The following is a 21,498-nucleotide window of genomic DNA, read 5'->3' on the forward strand; positions in this document are numbered from 1 at the left end:
AAATTTGAAGGAGGAAAGAAAAAAATACCACACGGTGCCTCAGAGTGATATGTGGGAGCTGTCAGTACAACACGCTTCTCCCAGTTTCTAATTTCATTCCTGGCATATCTTATGTACATCAATCTTCTGTGATTAAATGAAACATTAACTGCTTTATTCATGTTTCCTTTGAAGGAACATATTAATTAAAAATTATTTTGAAATTCAAATAACTTCCCTATAAATCTTAAATTTAGATATTTGTATACTGAGTCTTACTAAAATGAAGCACAACTATATAAGTAGGACAGGGGAAATAATGTGAAATAAGGTTCCTACTATATTGGTATTGTATCTAATTTGGGCTTTACAATGTTTTAAATAGACTTTACTTTTTAGAGAAGTTTTAGGTTTATAGAAAAATAGTACAGAAAATACAGAGTTCCCATATATTCCTTTTTCTTCCCTTTCCCACAATTTCCCTTATTGTTAACATCTTGCATTCATGTGGTACATTTGTTAAATTTGATGAACTAATATTGATCCATTATTATACTAAAGTCCATAGTTTACCTTGGGGTTCACTCTTTGTGTTGTATAGTTCTATGAGATTTAACACATGCATAATGTCATGTACCTGCCATTACAGTATCATACAGAATAGTTTCACTGCTCTAAACATGCTCTGTGCTCCACCTATTCATCCCTCTGTCCTTCTCCTGAACCCCTGGCATCCACTGGTCTTTTCACTGTTTCCAGAGTTTTGTCTTTACCAGAATGCCATAGTGGAAATCATAGAGTATGTAGACTTTTCAGACTGGCTTATTTCACTTAGAAATACGCATTTAAGTTTCCTCCATGTGTTTTTGTGGCTTAATAGCTCATTTCTCTTTATCACCAAGTAATATTCCATTGTCTGAAGGTACCACAGTTTATTTATCCATTACTTATTGAAGGGGGTCTTGGTTTCTCCCAAGTTTTGGCATTTATGTATAAAGCTACTATAAACATCTACATGCAGGTTTTTGTGTGGATGTGTTTTCAACTCTTGGGTAAATATAGAGGAATGTGATTGCTGGAACATATGGTAAGAGTATGTGTAGTTTTGTAAGAAACAGCCAAACTGTCTTCCAAAGTGGCTGTACCATTTTGCATTTCCACAAGCAATGAATGATGAGTTCCCACTGCTTCACATCCTCGCCGCATTAGGTGCTCTCAGTGCTTTGGATTTTAGTCATTTTAATAGGTGTGTAGTGGGCTTCACAGTTTGATAGGTGTTTTATGAACAGGCAAGTGACCAAGAAAAGATCAGAGGGCCAAAGGTTCTGCTTTTCTATTATAGTGATGAGGAAATGTGTTGAAATTATAGAAAGATTGTATGCTAAATACAAAGAATTTTGTATTTAGCTAAATTTACTATTTAACTAACAAGTGGTTGAAGCAAGTTTACTTGTGACATACATAGGATATAAACCTTTTCCTGTCCATTCTTGCATTGATATCAATGTTGCATTTGGTAAAGATATAAGCACTAATGGTTATTGGTACCTGTTGTTAGTCATTTTGAGTAGCTGGACACTTTTTCTAGTACATATGAATATATAAACGAGAATCATATAACATTTGAAACTTCCCTGGGACATGTAATAGTCTCAATGATATAGCGGGGCAAGCACTGAGCTTAGAATCAGTGGGTTTCAGTTTGTCCCATCTGAGCTGCTCACTAATCACGTAACCTTGGTTCACTTGATTTCTTTGAGCCTCGAAAATGGATTTGTAAAATGGAAAATTTATTCTTTTCTTCTACCTATCTTACTGTGAGCTGTTGTAACAACAACAAGCACTTAATAACTATGCTGTGTATTTGACATTATGCCAACAATTTGAAAATCATAAAGTACTATGTAAAATAGAAGGTCATGTGAGTGATGGCCCTTACCCCAAAGAGTTCACAATTTGGCAAGGAAGTACACAACTAACCACAGTAAAATTTCATCAGTGCTGTAGATGTGGTACGACAAATGTCCTTTGGAGTACTAAAGAAGAGCAGGAGAGGACTATAAATATTAAGCTCTTTTGTGCCAGACTCTGGGCCAACATTTATCCCATGTGGTCTCCACCACATCTCTGAGATATGAATTTTATTATTCTCATTTCATACAGATGATGTCACTCAATAATGAAGCAGTTCGTTCATGGTCACATAGCTAATGAATTTAGTGTAATTTCATTCTTCATGGAAAGTTGGAGAAGGCTACATTATATATCCTTAACTGCAGGGGCCATTTCTAGAACACAAATTTCTAGAATTCAACTAGGACACATACAATACATTACTCCACAGCTTATTGATGGTGGGAAAATGTGGGATCTCTTAAGGGCACGATTCCTATTTACTCAAGAATGAGTTTGAGACATTGGCCCTGTGCTCATATTGCTGTTTTATTATTTTCTTCTATCAACCAAAGAAAAAAACAGACACACAACAACAACCTCATTCTATTTGTGACCTTAAGTACAAAGCAAGACTGAATAGAATATCAAGATAAATTTGTGGCAGATTTAGTGTCCTCTCTGTCTCATTTTCATGGTTGCCCAGAAGTTAAGAGGCTTGGAATGATTCCAGCCTGATAAGGAGAAAAAGACATTGACCTAAGTGTCTAGAGTCTAAAACGGATCTAGGAAAACTATTCCTTTAGTTTTACTGAGATTTGTAGGAATAACTGTTACACAGAGATGCTATGTTCCTTTTCCTAAGATCTAAGAATATTTCTTATTCATTCTTGTAGCCTAGAATTTACCATAGCATATGTCACTGCACAGAAATTCGTTAAATATTAGTGGAATATTAGATGTGAAAGGAGGTAGTGATGTAAATAGGACCTCACATAATTATTGTGGGCTCACTTACGCTCTGTGTTTGCCTGTGAGGTTGCTTTTGAAATAGTTTTGCTGTTAGATTCATTACTGGTTGCTATCTATGGGGTCACCTTCAACCTTCCTTCAAAATACAATGTTTAGAAAGAATGAAAACTAAAAATGCAAATTCATGTTGAACTTAGATCACATAAAGGATCTGAAATAGATAAAAGATGACAGGTTTTAACACCTACGCAATAATAGGTCCTGAAAAGAAGTATTGACTCTATCAGCTTGTGTGAAATGTGCCTGAATGAAACCAAACAATGGTATTCTCAGAAACAATGCATCTTAGAAGAGTTAATATCAGCCAAGTACATTATTATAGTATCATGCCAACTCTTCTCCCAGTGAGATACAGAGAAAACAATATATCTCTAACAGGAAAAACTCCAAGGCTGTATTAACTGGTGATAGCATTTAAAATATTTAAAACACATTCCCTAAAGTAACAAATACAATTCAAAAAATAATAATAAATTTTATCTCAATAATCTGAAAAGGAATATATAGAAAACAAATTAAGAAAGGAATATTTGAAATTGAGAGAGAAGCTCAGAGAAAATAACTTTAAAAGCAGGTTGAAAATCAACTTGAACAATGAAGAATATAGACATTTAATCAAAAGAAAAGGGAAAAAAGTTCATGAAAAACACCACATGAATAAAAATTTTCAAAAGCATATTTTACCAAATTTTTAAAATTAATTTTAAAGAAGAATTAACTTTGATGGCAGCAAAAGCCATCTCTCTGTGTGTTTGGCTGATCTGGGTTCAGTTAAAAGTTTGGGTAGAGAACAACTAAGCGAAAATTTTGGGCTGAAATAATTCCACACAAAGCACAATGAATAAAGCAAACAAAATTTGGCATGCCAATTCATATAACCAATTTCCCAATATTTTTAGTGTGATAGAAAGTATTAATTCCAAGCAAAAATCCAAATTTGTCTGGGCATAAAAAAGTGAGGATGACCACCATCACAGTGGTTGCCGTGACTTCTACCTTTGTGAGGCAGAATAGCCTGCTTGAGGGCTCTTCAAATTTTACTACATAAAAGAGGTACTACTTAGAAGAGGTCTGTGAACAAGAAGTGGAAAGAGCTGTGGCCCTCAAGCCATCTTGCTCACAATTTTCAGTGGCATCTAGACCTGAGAGAGACATTTTCGATTAAGAAAGAGCAAATATATGCAAAATTCCCATCGAATGTGAAGCTAGTGGCTCTTACACATAATTTTGCTGGAGGATATCAATTGATTCCCTCCTACAGAGGAGAAATTGTTAAACTAAAATGGTTTCAACCAGATCAAACGTTACAGTAGGCAGAATTTATCTGTGGTTTTGAAGGGATCTTCATTTATTGTAAAGAAGATCTGTCATACCCAAAGATACCTCCTGAAATTAGAATTTTCTAGATAAATCAGTATAGCCTATGGTAAAAGAAGTTACAAAGCCTTCTTCTCAAATCTTGATCAATACTCAGAGATGACTGCTCCGCATCACAAAAGCTAACTAGTTTTTAATGTTTTTTTCTGCTCCTAATGCATCTTTAGTGCTGAAGTATTGTGGAAGAAATAAATAAAGGAGCCTGGTGTCGCAGCCCGTGCCTCTCAGAGGTCCACACGGCTGATGAGTACAGGCAGTGACAAATGACATGCTATTCTTCAGTGCGCAGCCTTTCTCTTCCTCTCCTCTTCTTGCAACTGAACACTGTCACATTCCTTGCAGAGGAAACATACATTTCATAGCTGTCATCCTTGCATAAAAGGCAGAGGGAGGGGAAGATTCCTTTTTCAATCCTCCTAAACATTTCCTTTTATTATTTCTATATCAATTACCATGAGAAAGCACTGAGTATGTGCCTGGGTACAAAACCTGGAAAGTTGTTTTGGAAGGCATTTACTTTCAAAGGAAAACACGTAGTGGAGATTCAGAAGCAAAGAATCATCCTTTTCAAGAGCAATCAGAAGCTTCCTGCCTTGATATTTCTAATCTTCTTTCTGGCATCTTATGCTCACCAACTGTTTAATATTGAATGCATGTGGTTCTGCCCATCTGTCCAACAGTCAATCTAATTTATGTGATTTACTAAGAAAATATTTAATGGAACATGAATAATGTATAGTGACAAGCAGTTTTTAAATTTCCAAGATTTATCTTATGAGTGAAATGGCTGATTTGTTCTTAAGGAGAAAGATAGTTTCATGTATCCATGTACAATCAACTAAAGTTGTTATAAAAGTGGGAAAAAGCAAGAACTTTTGTGATAAGTATGAGAGATACAAGTCATTTCATGAGAATAGGCTCACATTCCACGATATACTAAATTACTAATATGCACCAAAATCACATAGAAATCTGAAGTAGAGAATGATATCTTTGCCATTTTACACATTCTTGCAGTCTGTCTTTTTAAAATTAGGATAAAAAATTCTGGGTAGTCAGTTTTTTGGAAAAACACTACATCACTTGTCTTTGCTTTCTAAAGAAGGAAACAGTCGACCTTTAAATGAATGAAACTCATTTCATACGTATTTCTTGAGTATTGGAAATGCGCTTGGCAAGTGTGAAGAACAGCAAGGGGCCAGCATAGCTGGGGGGCAGTGTGCAAGGAGAAAAGGGAGAGGAAACAGAACCTAATGAGGCTCAGATAACGCAGGGCCTGTAAACCACAGTGAGGATTGGGGTTTCTTTCTATGCCAGATAGGAGGCCATTGGATGGCTGAGAGCAGGGAGGCATGAGTTGGTTTCTGTTTCAAAAGAATTACTCTGACTGGTGGAGAACAGACCACCAGGTTGTATGAGTGGAGGCAGGGAGATCAGTTAGGAGGCGAGGTAAGGAGTCTGGTGAGAAACGATGGAGACGTGGTCCAGTGGAGAAGGAGATGTGGTAAGATCAGGGATATATTCTGAAATACAGGTAAATTGATTAGCTAAAGGACTGGATGGAGGAAGTGAAAGGAAAAGAATCCAGGGTACTTCCAAGGTCTTGACCCAAGCAACCAAATATGTATGATATATTTGCAAATGCTGTGAGAGCTAAGTGAGGTGAAATGACTATGCATTTCAGCAGTTAGGGAAAGCTTTTTGGGGTTCTGGAGGCTTGAGCTGGACTTTTTAGCCTTGATAAAATTCAGACAGGAGGCAAAAAAGCCTTCTCAAAGGTGAGGCAGAGTTAAAAGTTACATATTGTGTTAGGTAACTGGGAGGTATTCTGAAGACATTTATCTGCCTAGACTGAAGACCTTTGCTAGTAATTGTGAAATATATGGTTGAAAAGAAAAGGAGGTTGGATAAAACAGGGTCTTGAATAACAGGATTAGGCCTTGGGGCTTGATTCTACAGTAGACAGCCACTGGCTAATTTTCTAGAACTAATCTGGCCAGTAACTTCCAAATTTCCAGCATACTATGTTAAAGGAAGTACTGCCAATAGCCATTTCATGAATTTCAAAGATAAAGATCAATGTAGATGCATTTATAAAATGGTCCAACTCTTGAGAAAATCAAGCAGATTTCCAAAGAAAATGCTACCATAAATTCCATTTACACACACACATCACACACCTACACTCCTATATATACATACACACACACACACCAGTCATAACATAAACCAGTATCACACCCCATCAAAAGTGAGTCTTTTGCAGTTTCTTTTCATAAAGACATCAATTTGTTTCAAATAAGAAAGACGAATGTGTGAAGGAGGGAGGAAATTTCAATCTCCAAATAAAGAATGAAAATGCAAATATTTGTTAGATATAAGAAATATACTTTTTTTTTCTCAAATAGGTCCAAAATATTTATCACATAAAAAATAGGCACTTTTGGGAATTTTTTTCCTCTAAAGCCTTCATTTTTTAATACGTAGTTGACTATACGTTTTAAATCTGAAAAACTAATTTCTATTTGCAACTTGGAATTCTACTTCCAAATATATACATCAATGGTTCAATCCTTGTTGTATTTCAATAAACTCTTAGGTCCAAAAATATAACTTATTTTAAAATGCAACACTAGACATTTGGGATGATCAGACCTGCTAGTCACTATTAACAAAAGACAGTACCTATTAGCGAGATAATACTCAGAGGTTATAGGGAGGGCTAAAGAATACAAAGGCCCAGGTACAAGGCCTTTGTTCTTATGTAAAGCCAATGATACACTGTGGCTGGGGTTATCTAACTGCAATAGAAATAAACTGACTACAGTAAAAAGTCTATCAAAAAAGTGTACTTTTACAACTTCCCGCACATTATCAGACAGGTTAACAGAAACACTGGGAGGTTATTTGTCAGTTTAGGGTTTGGGCATGCTGTGGATAAAGCATATTGAAATAAGAAAGGCAAAGTTTTGAGGATACATGAATATAAGAGGATGACAGTTTTCTCAGAACCCAAAGGATTGATAGCAAGCTTTTGCAAAGTCCAATTGTGACTAACGCCCCAAATGATGAGATACACTTGCCAAAAAGGGAAGAGCAAATAAATTAGTCAACTCATTCGCGAAGTACAACCCATTACTCCTCGAAAATCTTTGTTACAATTTATCTTGAAATTTGGATGTGGTACCCAGTACTACTAGATAGCAAAAAGAGAATTGCTGAAATGGTATTTTAATTTGATTCGATAACTGGGACCAAGAGGAATCATGAAAGAAGTGTACTATAACCAGAGTTTTTGGGAAATAATAAAAGACTACGAGTGTTATGATACCTCACTCAGAGACGGCCCTCCTTCAAACTTGAAGGGAAGAGAAGAAGGCTGGGGAAGAAATCTTCAAGCACGGTCCATGATATTAATAGACTAACAGACTCCTACATATACTTGTTGTGATTAACAAGCAGATGTCAATGCTTAGAGAGCAAAAAATTGGTCATATATATCACTATACTTCAGATGATGCCTGCATAGTATTTTATACATAGCATGACTTTAACAAATATGGATCAGATGAATAGCAAATACTGTAGCTATAACTGTATTTTTAAGTACCCATGAAGCTAAGATGATTTTTTTGAATCAGTCGAACAAATGTAAGCGGGAACTGGGACACTAAGAAGGAAAATTAGCCTCTTGAAGTTCTAATTGTGGTTAAAGCAGCAGAATGCTTAGTCACGTAAACGTTGAGTAGTGTGGAATATTATAAATACCATTTATTACGCTTTTGTTATGAATCTAATACATACTTATTAAAGGAAATTGAAGAAAATTTAAGTAAGCAAAGGGAGACAATAAAATGACTGTGATCCATGACCCAGAAATAGTCACTCAGTTGCAGCATTTCCTCAAGGACAATGTGGGAGGGCTTTTGTGGTTGTTGCAATGCCTGGGGAGCACTACTGGTGTGTAACAAATAAGGCCCAGGCTGGGAAACATCTTATAGTGAATGAGACGGTTCCCCAAAGCAAGGAATTATCGAGCTGGAGATGCAAAGAGTGCTTCATTGAGAAAAACTGAGAGCCTGGTGCATTTACTCTAGGTCTTTATACATACGTATAGCACATACAAGTTTTTTACTAAAAAGAGGTTTTACTATACAAACTGTTCATATTGTTTTGTAATCTGTTTTTTTCACTTAATGCAGCAAGAGCATCCTTCACTCTATTAATTATTCTTCTATACCAACATTTGAATGGCTGCCCCACACCAGTGTATGGATCAACCATAATGCATTTATTTAACTAAGTCCCTATTGTCAAACTTCTAGCATTTTTCTTCAGTTTTATGTTATAATCAATGCTAAGATGTACATCCTTATATTTAAATTTATGATCATTTAAATTCTTAGAAGTGAAATTGTTAATTCAAACAATATGCATAATTTCAATGCTTTTAACACAGATTTCCAACAGGTCCCCAGAAATTATTTGTATCAATTTATTCTCCAACCACATTGTTGGTGATTGAATAGATATCTTCAACATACAGTTGCTGAAAATATGAAACACCAACTGAGGAAACTATGACCCTGGGTAACAGCTGGGCCCTTCCCTGTCCCACATCTAGGTAGAAGGTGCAAGGATTACTGTAAAATAAGCTCACAGTTGAGACAATGAAACTAGTTACAAAAGTTCAAGTGCCAGACCCTTTCATGATTTTTCCGTCAGTAAAGTATAAAAAGAAAGAAAGAGAAGAGATTTTCAGGGATATAGATTGGAAGGAAAGTCTTAGTGGAGCATTAGAGTCTGTGTTTTCCCCTGAACCCTCCTCTTTGGAGGCAAGTGAACTCATGGGGTTGCAGATGTCTGTGAGCAGGCGAGGCTCACTCCCTGGTGGGATGCTGCCCTAGGAGCAGGACCTGCTGAGCTCTCCCACTGCCAACAGAGTATAAGCAAACAACCACACAGACGTGGGGGCTGACATACCAAGATGGAGAGTTTAAGCTCACTGCTCCTCATCCCCACATACCCTGATTCCTGAGAGTTCAGGCTGGTGTGGTAGGAATTCCTAGGTCTCCCGGGGCCTAGAAGAGGCCTTGGAAAGAAGTGTATGCAGGGGCTGGCTGGCCAAAATGTAGAGGATAGAGGCAGTGAATGACAGGAGAGCATGGTTGTCCGAGACCCCTGAGGTTAGGAGGGGACCAGCCAGGCACATTTAGACCATATAATGTACCACATCGGAGTCATTAGTAACTGTGTGGAATGAAAACCAGACCCCATCAAGAGCAAGGATATTCCTGTTCCTATCCCTCCTCCTTTCCTCCTTGCAGACATACCGTCCCATTTTCAACTGAACTTAGGGAGAGGGCACTATGAGCTCCTGTTAAGCTCTGACAACAAATAAATCTTGAATTTCATTGAATATTTATATAATGAGTCTGTTTTATACTGGAAATAACTAAAATAAGATTAAATACAAGGCCTTAAAGATTATAAACTAGGCCATAGTGCTTAGTATGGAAGTGTCAAAGTTAGATGAGCTTGGGGTTGTTCCTCCCCTGAAACTGCTCCCATTCTAGAAAGTTCTGGCATGGAAAATTAGCTTGAGGAGAAACTCTCTGGCCTCCTTCCCTTTAATGAACTTCCCTGCCTTTGAGTAGAAGGGAAAGGGGCCAAGAAGATACCTCAGCCAATTTTCACAGTAACAAACTACTTAGACCTGCCCCCATCTAGGTCAGCAGGGAGCTTCATCAGGATTTATACAAAAGCTTCATATGAACGAAGAGAGTCGTTTCTTTGGCCTTGTCCCAAGGGATCTCACAGAAAATGGCTATAAACAAATAGGATTTGGATGTGGGATGCAGAGTCTGATAATCTCTCTAAATATTTCTAATCCAAGACCTAAAAAGCAGCCTTGTTAAGAAAAGGAGGAAAAGAGTGAGTGGGGGCAGTTTTCCTTAGCCTGGAGCACCTCAAACCTGTGTTCCACTGAACACCCAGCACGACTCTCCACGGGTTTGGCATCAAAAAGGCATTAGGAAAGACAGCAACTATACCCCTCACATAAGATATGAGGGCTCTGAGATTTTCTTCAGTTTAAAAGAGAAACTTTTTAACTTTGTTTACTCCAATGTTTCCCAAAATTATTTCTTTCTAATTATAACATGTGTGTAATATTCAGTGGAACCACGCTGGGAGAATCTAAGGAAAAATAATAGTAGTGTGACTTTCTTTTATTAAGCTAAACAAAGTAGAATGTTCAGTGAATGGTTTTTCTCCTTTTTTTGTTTACAATTTGTTTACTAAATATCATCAAACTATAAACAAATATGGAAGAGACCTTCTATAATTATATATCTAACACAACTCTTAAAGAAAATGCAGGCTCTTCTGAGCAAAATGTTGTAACTGTATAATGCACGACAGTTGGTTGTTTATCTTTTGTCTGCATTATCTCATTTCATTCACACTCCGACTCTGTGCAGTGGCTGGCCAGTTACAGACGAGTAGCTTGGGTTTAGAAAGGTTAAACAAGTTGCCAGAGGTCTGGCAATGCATAATTGAAGAAACCGGCCTAAAATTCAAGCCATTAAACACAGACTCAAAACATTCTGAACTCATTTAATCCAACACTTTTATTACACAGATGAGAAAATCCATGCTCAGAGAGGTGAGATGACATCATATAGCATAGGGAGAGAGAAAAAACCAACTCCATGTTCCCTGATGTAGAGCTCATGCCCTCTATACTAAGTCACGCTCTTCCTATATATGACCAAATCAAATGGTGTAGGTAGGTAAACCAGGAACCCAGTACAAAGATAAAGGCCAGTTGGCTGTCATGGTGGGTCAAACAACAGACACAGAGCAGCTTTAGTTAGAACACTTGTGACCTGCCTTTGTCTCAAACTCACAAATGTTCGTCTCCCTTTGCAGAAAAAACACAAGGAAGAGGATTGTTACTACAAGTACTTAATAGTATTTAGTGGAGATTATTTTTTAAAGGTGCCTACTTTACAAATGTCATAATGTTATAAATTAAAGATGAAGTTATTTTTAATGCCATTATATTAATCCCTAAACTCAGTGACATAAGTAGGAAGCACATGCCTTCTCCAGTTCCCCTAGAAATAGCAAATAATACCCAATCCACTGGCAAAAACCGGGCCTTAAGGCAAAGCCACATGTACATGCTCAGAAGACCCATGTAGCATGAAATAGTACAGCATATATTGAAGGGGCAATTGTCTACTTTTTTGAGGATTCCCAACAATCAGAATAAAGTGTGTACACATGTGAATTGGAGATGATTTGCTATTCTGGCTCGTCAGGCTTATGTCATCCCCTTGTAAGCACAGACAGTTAAACTCTATTTGATTTCCTTAAGTTAAAAGTTCACATTATTCTTCACAACCCACAAAGCTGCAACTGAATTCATTCTTATGAACTGAGTTCCAAACACATTTATCATACCGTGTTAGTGTGAAGAACACAAAAGAAGAGTACAACAGTTTCCACCTCTAATCAGGAGGATAAAATATATATTCCTCCTTTCTATCTTTTATTTATTCATTCAATTGTTTATTTATTCAACAAACATAATTTCTGGCTCAGTGTTCTTTGTAATAATGTACACTATAGCCTTAATAAGAATCAAATACTACCTTTGGAATTTTCAAAATATCTGTTTACTGATTCCAGAATCACCTGGTAAAGAGAAATATTTAAATTGTAACTTAAATATTCAAATGTTTGGCAAAGTTTTAATAAACTTCTTTATAAAAGAATTACCTCATATCCGAGTTGACAAACTACTCATTTTCCCTTCACAGAAGAACAATTAGATTGATGAGATCTATCATCTAACTCTAGTTCCCATAATTATGTATTTGCATGCAAAACACAATTGGCATCACATTTACCTTATTTGTTTCTTTGAATTCAAGTAAACATATTTTGTCCTAGATTTCTGTGTATTTTGAATATTTTGAGAAACATAGAACCTTCTTCTATTTTCTCTTGATAAAGCAAACATCATCATCAAAAGTCTTCCTGAAAATTAGAAAACTAAAAGCCTTATTTGAAGGGACAAAAATCAAATTATTCTTACTTTTTAGGCACAAACAAGTATCACTGAAGTTTGAGATAAGACTATTATATGTCATAATAAATAAACACAACTTATTCCCTTTATTCCTATTATCTAAACATACTGATGTTATTTTTCCAGGTTTTCCATTGAATTACAAGGTGGAAATATGGCTCAGATGGTAATAGAAGTTTAAAAAAAACTAAGTTTGAAATCATCCTACCTATAATAGTATCTGATTAACGAGACACTATCAAAAATATCATATCATCTTTGCATGCCAAAGAACGTTAGCAATAGATGTTACCACATGCATAATGAAGATGGGTTCATAAAAGTACGGTCATGACTCCCACATTGCATGCAGTAGAATTTAAATCCATGTTAAGCATTTATGAAAAAATAAGCCAGCTGCACAAATATAATTTAAAGCTGTTCGTTAGTGTGCCTTGAAGCAGTTCTGTCACACTCTTCCTGTAATACATTTCTCTAACAATCAAAACTATCATCACAATCAGTTCTTTAAAGACTGAAATTGGATTTGTAGTCATGTATATATTGCCGGGTTGTAATGCTTACAGATTATCAAGCACTAGTCCTAGGACTCAGGTGGAAGTATTTTTATGTTCCTGTGTCTAAACAGCTACAATATGGTGGCTCTTGTCTCTATGGCTGTGCGGTAATTTCACAGTCTACTGACAAAACAAAATTTAAGGTATAATATTTATTGAGAGAATGGGTCTCTCTCATTTCTAAGAAAAAGCATTTTTTTTCCTATGATGGATATATACCTGTTACAAATATATACCTAATACGTAATACGTATATAAATCTACTCACAGACCAGTGATGCTCCTTTTTTCCAGGGGTAAATATGTCAGTTGCCCTGCCTGGACTGCACATTTCCTGAAGGCAGGAGACGGCCATGTGTTCCAGCCATTCCCCAGTGCCCAGCTGAGTGTCCGGCACACACAAAGTACCCAATAAGTGACTGAATGCTATCGAATTTTAATGAAAACATAACCAGAAGTCTATGTTCCTTATGACTTTATATATAATTATAGTGTACTTTCCCATTTACAACCCTATAAGATCAAGAGTCATTAGGAATCATGATTCATCCACCCCGAATCCAGTGAAATGTTATTAGATATAAAGCAAGCCCATCATAACAGATGTGTTTCTAAGAGGAAAACAGTTTATGCCACATTAGTAGACTTTCACATGAGAATAAAATATTGATTTTTACACACCACGTTGCAAAATATTATTGATTATATACATTTTGAAACAAATCAATTAGGTCAATTAGGTTTTTTCTTTAATTACCACATTACGCTTTAATCTAAGATTACAATGCTGTTAATAGCATACGTGGCTCCCACCACAAATACAAATCAGGCAATTCATTGTGCCACAAAGCTTTCAGTTTAGGTTTAAATAGAACTCATAGTCATGTTGGTGTTCTCTGAGGTCAAGCACAAAGGCAAGCCTCAAACTGCTAATTATTTGAGACAATATATTACATCAACCATTATTAACCGTTTAAGTAGAAAGTTTACTACAAATTAAAATATTTCACTAATCTTGACATCTCTTATTATTACCGTCTTATAAATATTAAGATTATGCCTATGATAGATGTATGCTTCTTCAAAGAAATCTGAAAGGTCGCCTGTGACCTTTGGCTTATCTGTGAAATCAGCATTAAATAGTGAGTTAATTGATGGCAACATCCATCATCTGAATAATCATTTATTTAGAATGCCCACAACACTCAAGTGTTTAAAAATAAATTTGCATCAAGCTAAACATGCTAGCTCTAGTAAGTCAAAGGAAATAAGTAGACGGACACTTAAATGTTATAGATTATAATGTCAGACCTGACATTTTCTATTCCTGCTTTGTTTCATTTATCTAGCACACACTTGGTTGGCTATCCTCTTAGGAATTAAGGCAGGATTACAGAGTATGCATGCTTCCATTCATTTGAAATCAACATTTTCGGGATAACTGTGCTGGGGATAGCAAAAATTGTTTATAATCTGATCTAATTTTTCCAAAATGGCACTGTTTAGGAACTTCATTCTGATTCTGAAAAGAAAAATAAATAAACAGATGAACCTGAATATTTCAACTATCTGAGACTATAAATATTTCAAGCTTATTTCTTACACAAAACCTAATAATCTCCATGTAGATAGGTCAGTGCCTAAATGGGATGTGGTAATGAAGGTGACTGCTGTACTATTTGTCAGGCAGTGGCTTTATAGTTTATTCAGAACTTTCACTCTCTATAAATCCAGAAAATTACCAAAATATCGACCTCAGGGGCACCGAGGATCCAACTCTTCTAGGGCATTCCAGATAGCATTAAAGAAACATTCATTTGTTCAGCAAGGATTTATTTGAGCAGTAACTACATGCAAAGCACTGTTGAGGGGTCGGGATAGAGTGAATGTTCTAGTGACTAGCTGTATATTGTACACACAGAAGCACCACAAAACAACTCTTACCCAAGGTACTTTCTTGTGTAATATTCTTGGTACAAGCAGATCATTTATTCTCAATAGAAGTGGAAAATAATTTTTTTCTATATAACATCACTGCTTGTTTAAACTTCAAACTTGAATACCCCTGCCAATGCATTTGTAGCCTGTTTCTACTGTGCCAATCAAATGAATGAGCTTTGGCAAATTAATTGTATGGCTGATAACCTCTTGTGTGCACACAGGTAAAAATATACATCAGTAGATGTATTATTCTGATGTATTAAATAGAGAAGCTAATAACAGTTGATAAAAAATTCTTAAAATTCAAGACATCCTATGTGTCCTTTAATCTAATGTCTTATACTTAGAAATTATTACTAAGCATGGCTTCATTCATATGATCTAATTCACAAAAACACTTAGGTATCTGTGTTCATATCTCTCTGTTAACATCAAAAGGAGATAGAGTACACCAAAACAAACATTCCTAAAGAGATAAATTTAGCAAATAAAAAGAAAAAAAGAAAAATGAGCTACTAGAGCTCTTGGTTTCAAAAAAGCAAACCAAGAAAACACAAAACGGGGGAAAGAAAGAAAAGAAGGAAGGGAGGGAGGGAGAGAGGAAGGAAGGAAGGAAGAAAGGAAAGAAGGAAGGAAAGATTTATCCCCTCATCAATCAGGGAGTGATGGGCCAAATATCCTTAAAGGGTTCGAGGGCTAAACACCAATGCAGCCTCTCCTCTTGCGACATTCCTGATATTCAAGAGAGGCACCAACCACCAAGAGAATGGCACTGCCATTAATCCACTTCAACAAGCTAACATCTTGTAGCTCTGCCCATCACAACCCTCCTCCCCCAAGCCTTGTCAAATGCAACACCAAATCTTGTTGGTATCACCTCCTACATGGTCTTTGAATTAAGCCATTTCTTTCTTCTTCTCCCACCAACACCTTGATAGACACAATCATCTCCTCTTTCTATCATAGCCCACTAGCTGGTCCCTGGTTTCCACTCTTCCCTCCCTTTAATCTGTTTCCCGCCTTGCAGGCAGAGACATCTTTTCAACAGGCAAACCTATAACCTGACATCCTTGCTTAAAATGCTTTAACAGGTTCCTTTATTCTTACAACATTCTTAACATGGCCAACCGTGGCTCCCGCATACCTCTCCGGCCTCTTCCTCCTAATTTTCTCTGGTTCTAGCTGCAGTCATCTTTGATTTGCCATGGTTTCCTCCTCCTACATGAGATTTCCTCACATTGTTACTTTTGCCTGGAATGCTTTTCCTCCAACTCCCACTGTTTATTAATTGCCAGTCATTTTTTTAGATCTCAGCTCAAACATCACTTCCTCAGGGATGCCTTTGTTATGCCCTCCCTTACCCCAACCTTACACTAGCTGGGTCAAGTCCCGTTTTAGATATTCTTGGTATTATATATTCCACAGTATTTATCAGAGTTTATAACTACACACTTAAAGTGTGCTGATTACATGATTATTATTGATCTTTGTCATTAGACTATCAGCTCAATGAGGAGAAAAACAGTGTATGGTTTTTCTCATCATTTTAGCCTCAATATCTAGCAAAGTTTCTGACACGTAGTGAGCAAGTATTATTTCTTGAATGAAGAATGAGTGTCTCGATGGGGTCATTAACAAATGGTTAAAGCAACAATAAATTGCTTATTTCCATTCACCAGAATCACTTTGATCAGAGTTTGAATGATTAAATTAAATTATTTCACATTTCATGATGAACAAATTCACTGATTTTCTTTAAACTCTCTAGAATTTTTGGCTTCCCATAGATGTAGCCACAATGAAAGTTTATTAGTGTCTTCCTTAAGTTATAGAAACTCAGAACTTTATTGCCAAATTGGGCTTTGACAATTTTCTAGTATAGTTCCCTCATTTTATGAGAAAGAGTCTTAGGAGATCTTCAAAAGGTCATCCAGCCTGTTGGTGACAGAGCAGGGATGAAAATCAACTATTTAAACTCCCAGCTCAATGTTTTTTTGCTATAGCTATGCTGCAATTTCTAGGTTTTAAGGCTTCATCTTCATGTTAGACATTTGGAAGAACTTTTAAGTACCCATAAGAGAAATATCTCCAAATGGTTGACTTTGTCACATCCTTTAGATTTATGCTTTAAAATATTAAAATAAATAGCAATATTTTTAGAAAGGTAAAAAACAAGTCCAATTTTGCAAGAAATGAAGTACTTTCATGCCTTATTTGCAATTTACATTGAGTACCTTTTTTTTTAATAATTTTTATTTATTTATTTTTTTCCCCCAGAGCCCCAGTAGATAGTTGTACGTCATAGCTGCACATCCTTCTAGTTGCTGTGTGTGGGACGCGGCCTCAGCATGGCCGGAGAAGTGGTGTGTCGGTGCGCGCCCAGGATCTGAACCCGGGCCGCCAGCAGCGGAGCGCGTGCACTTAACTGCTAAGCCACAGGGCCGGCCCTACATTGTGTACCTTAAATGAGAGTGAGCAGGGGATGATACATTTCCCTGGTTTCTTAATATCCTGAAGCAAAAAATTTTTCCAGTTAAGTTGGGTTATCTATAATTCAGTTTATGAAAACCCCAAAGAAAGGCAGGTTTTGAGGAAGTGGTTGGGAAAGTGACAACGTGGAAGGGAAAGCTCTACTGGTATCCCGTCTGTTACAATTGGCTGTGTGACCTTGGACTCTTTACTTCCCCTCTGCAGACTTCACTTTCCTCATCTGTACAATCAGGAGATTGGTCTAAATCACGGCTCTGTCTGCTGATGGCCTTCCAAGATCCCACTAAGCCCTTTGGTGTGTGTATGTGAGTGTACCTTTTTCTGGGAAGATTGGCACAAGGATCTGGGACACAAAACAGGTTAATTGCCTCTGTACTAATATCTGAGGTCCCTCCTAACTTTTGAAATATAATAAAGCTATGTATAATTATAATTTCAGATGAAAAATAGGAATTAGTATAATTATTAGCATGAGTAATAAGATTATTTGAAAAGCATATTCTGCACAAAGGAATACTACTATCATCAACCATACATGCAAGTGTTAGCTGAAGAAATTCAGTAGAGCCCAGTCCAGATTTTCCATAATTGGCATCAATTGCCCCAGATGATGTCACTGCGTGTGATAAAATCTCAATATGTCACAGGTTTTCAGTCATACTTTTTAATTATCATGTGTTAATGATCCATCAAGGTAGGCCTTCTACATAGGATTGCATGGAGTGGAAAAAAATCCACAGCAGTTTTCCAGAAATTAAGCTACTTTCTTACAGTTTTCAGGATATCTATTCCAAAACTATTTGTTTTATAACTTTGGATGGTTGAATAGCCACAGTTGCTATACTACACATATAATTATTAAAGACACAGAAATAAAAGTCACTCTGCTTATTCACTTATTTCCTTCCTTCCTTTCCTCCTTAATTTAACAAATATTCCTTAAATGTCTCCTATGTGTCAGGCACTCTTCTAGACACTTGTGAAGTATCAGTGAACAAAATAAATATATTCTAACCTCATGGTGCTTATATTCTAGAAGGGGAGAAATAAAATAAACATCCATAAAAAATAAGTAAATTATTTATTATTTTTAAAGGTGATAAATGCTTTGGCAAAAAAGGAAAAAAATAAAGAGTAGGGAGATTAGAAACACCAGAGGTGAGGAGATTGGTTCCAGTGTTGAAGAATTCAGGGCAGGCCTCACTGAGAAGGTGTCCTTTAACAAAGACCTGAGGAAATGAGGGAGTGCGCCGAGTATATGATCTTGAGGAAGAGCTTTCCAGACAGAGGGAGGAGCCAGGGCAAGGGTGTGCTTGATTTGTTCAAGGAATAGCAAGGAGGCCATTGTGGCAGGGAAAAAGCAAAAATCATTCTGCTGCTATGGGTATGAAATTTGTAAAATTTCATCTTCCAATCAACCCCTCATTTTCTACTACTTACCTGTTTAAAATGAAATTAATAAAATCTTTTGTATAATCTTACTAGAGTCTCATATTTGTCAAAAAATACGGTCAAAATTCTTCTGAGAATTTTAAAATCACCCCAAACCATGATCTCTGGTTGGTATGCAGTGTAAGTCTCTCAGTTCCCACAAACATATATTTGGCAATGAACTGCTATACGATAAGCAAATATGCCATTTAATAAGAGATGATGTCATTATAAAGAAGTCAAGTAAAAGAACTTCATTTTGAAAATTTAGAGATTGGGCACAAAGCATTTGTTATATTCCAACAAGGAAAAATTCCGAGATTCATAGCTAACATGAAAGCCCCCATTCTTTCTGAAATGTCACTGTTCTTTTTGGCATTTATTGCATTGGTTATTACATTAACTTTCTTCCCGAAAATGAAACAATCATGATTATTGTACAATTGTCATGGCATTTATCTGTGTTAATACCTCCAAAAAGAATATACAGATAAAGGTAGCACATTTTTACAAGAGGAGGGTCGGTCAGCCATCCCCCAGGAAGCATCTTATTCCTGCCTCGCGCCTTGCATAAAAATGCACCGTGATCTCGCAAGCTTAAGAATATAATATAAAATGTATGCAACCATACCTTGCCCAACTGATCCTTTTTGCCAAAGCCAGTAGCAGCTGCAATGCTCCCTGCTCCCTCCACTGTCTTCTGTGCTACTGCTGTCACCCCTGTCACTACCGCCTCTCCAACATTTGTCACTTGCTCTTTGGTCTTCTCAGCCACTGGGATAAATCAAGAACAACAACAGATTAAGGGATGGTGGAATGACAGCGACTTAAAGTAATTTCACTTCTAAAGACCTATGTTTACACATTCCCTAGATAATTGAAGAGTTAGAAGAAAAAAAACCTACAAAGATTTCTAAGTGAGCGTGGGTTAGCCAAACATTGAATCTTTGCCAAGATATTTTGTTGTAACCATGCAGATATGAAAAGGTGTTTCAAGTTTAATGATCACAAATTTAGAGCTTTGAGCGATTTGGGTTTGGTTTACATTTTATTAAGGAAAGTTTACAGAAAGCAATGCTTACAGGTGCAGGTATAGTTGCATCAGACTCGGCATGAAATTTATTTATTTCAATTTCAGTGCCGATTCTTTGATCTCACTCAGCTTGTTCATTTTCACTCCACCTTCTGAGTCACACAACACATATGCACTCATGCGTGTTACTGTTGGAAATGAACAACAGAGTAAGGCATGGTTACAAAGGAACTTGGATCCTTTTGTAAAAGTTCAGGTAGTTGAAAGAGAAGGGTTTTTAATAAGATTAATTTTCAATAATTTTAGTGGGAACAAAAGTTAGACATTAAGCAAAGTATGAAAATGAACAGGTTTGTTGAGCATGCTTACAATTTCTTTTCATACAACAAAATACGATACAGTGACTCAGCCGATTTTTAAAAATAAGTTAAAAATTTAGAGAAAGTGCAAATAGTTTGGGATTGGATTTAGAGGCAAAGATTTAATCTCATATCAAAAATTTTCCAGGACTATATCTGATATAATTGCTGAATTAATCTTTCTATTTGACTTCCACGTAATTACCACATAAAGCTCCAATGAAAACGTTTGTCTCGGTTAAATGAAGAGTTCTATGAAAAAACGTCATAAGACAAGAGATTCTACTCTTAACAATTTCAAGGCCAATAGAGAAATAAAACTCCTTTTCCTTCTAAACCTTATAACATTTATGCTCATAAAAGCCTAGGTCTTGCATCTCTTATCTATATCTATGTGATATTTGCCTTATTTTCTTTTTGCCCCTCAAACTCATTTTTTGTCTGCTTTTTCCTTAAGTTTCAGGAATTTTTAGTTTTGAGTGATATTCTTCCTCAGGCTCTCTCCTAAGCAGACAGAGACACATTTTCTTGTTATGCTTTATGCTTATACACATCCTCTCCAGATAAGTCCCACTCTGAGGAACCTGAGGAGTTACACTACATCAGCTGGTAAGTGTTAAGTGCTAGTCACATGATTATTGTACAGATTTCATGTCACCAGTTGGGAGAGGCCATTGTTAAACAGTGTGGACAAAGAAATCAATTGGGTTTTGAATCGAGTATGTAGGTCATGGATACTAAGGTAGTCTGTAAGGACAAAGAGGCTTACTCCGCTGTCCGGGGCAACGTGGGGAAGCAGAAGGGGCCCTAGAGTCTGAAACCAGGAAGAGGGCACAGCAGGTGCTGCTCCATATTCGCCTGTTGCCACTTCTGGGGACATGGCTGATGCCTCCTAACGAGTAACGGCTATTCACAACGCAAAGTTCAATTTAAATGCCAATGAAAAGCTATACTGGAAATTTCATGCTTTTAAACATTTCCAGAATGTTGATACTTTAAAAATAGTGAGTTATGGGCTTTAAGTTGTCATTTTTTTCTTTTCTAAGAACATGAATAGAAAATTTTGCTTGAAAATGAACATTTTCTTATAAAATCTCAAAGGCAAAAATAAATTTTGACATTTTTACAAACTCATAATTTTTCTGCCAGCCGTGAAAGCTTATTTTTACAATATCAAGATAATTCTTTATATATATATGAACTTTAATCTGTTTTTAGTGCATAGAAGCTGCACAGTAAAATGTACTTTGTACTCTATCATAATTTCATTAGGTTTCATCACTGTAAAAATAAGTAAATTACATT

General features: G+C 36.4%; 1 protein-coding gene across 1 annotated transcript in view; it reads right to left on the reverse strand.

Annotated features, from left to right (window-relative positions):
- Positions 1-21,498, reverse strand: part of SNCA (synuclein alpha) — a 118,845-nt gene that overhangs the window by 82,309 nt on the left and 15,038 nt on the right. The window contains exon 4 of the mRNA XM_058547507.1: positions 19,433-19,575. Coding sequence (XP_058403490.1) covers positions 19,433-19,575 — 143 coding nt within the window. The remainder of the gene's footprint in view (positions 1-19,432; positions 19,576-21,498) is intronic.

The sequence above is a fragment of the Diceros bicornis genome, chromosome 8, assembly GCF_020826845.1.
Source record: "Diceros bicornis minor isolate mBicDic1 chromosome 8, mDicBic1.mat.cur, whole genome shotgun sequence".
In the NCBI taxonomy this organism is placed as follows: Eukaryota; Metazoa; Chordata; class Mammalia; order Perissodactyla; family Rhinocerotidae; genus Diceros; species Diceros bicornis.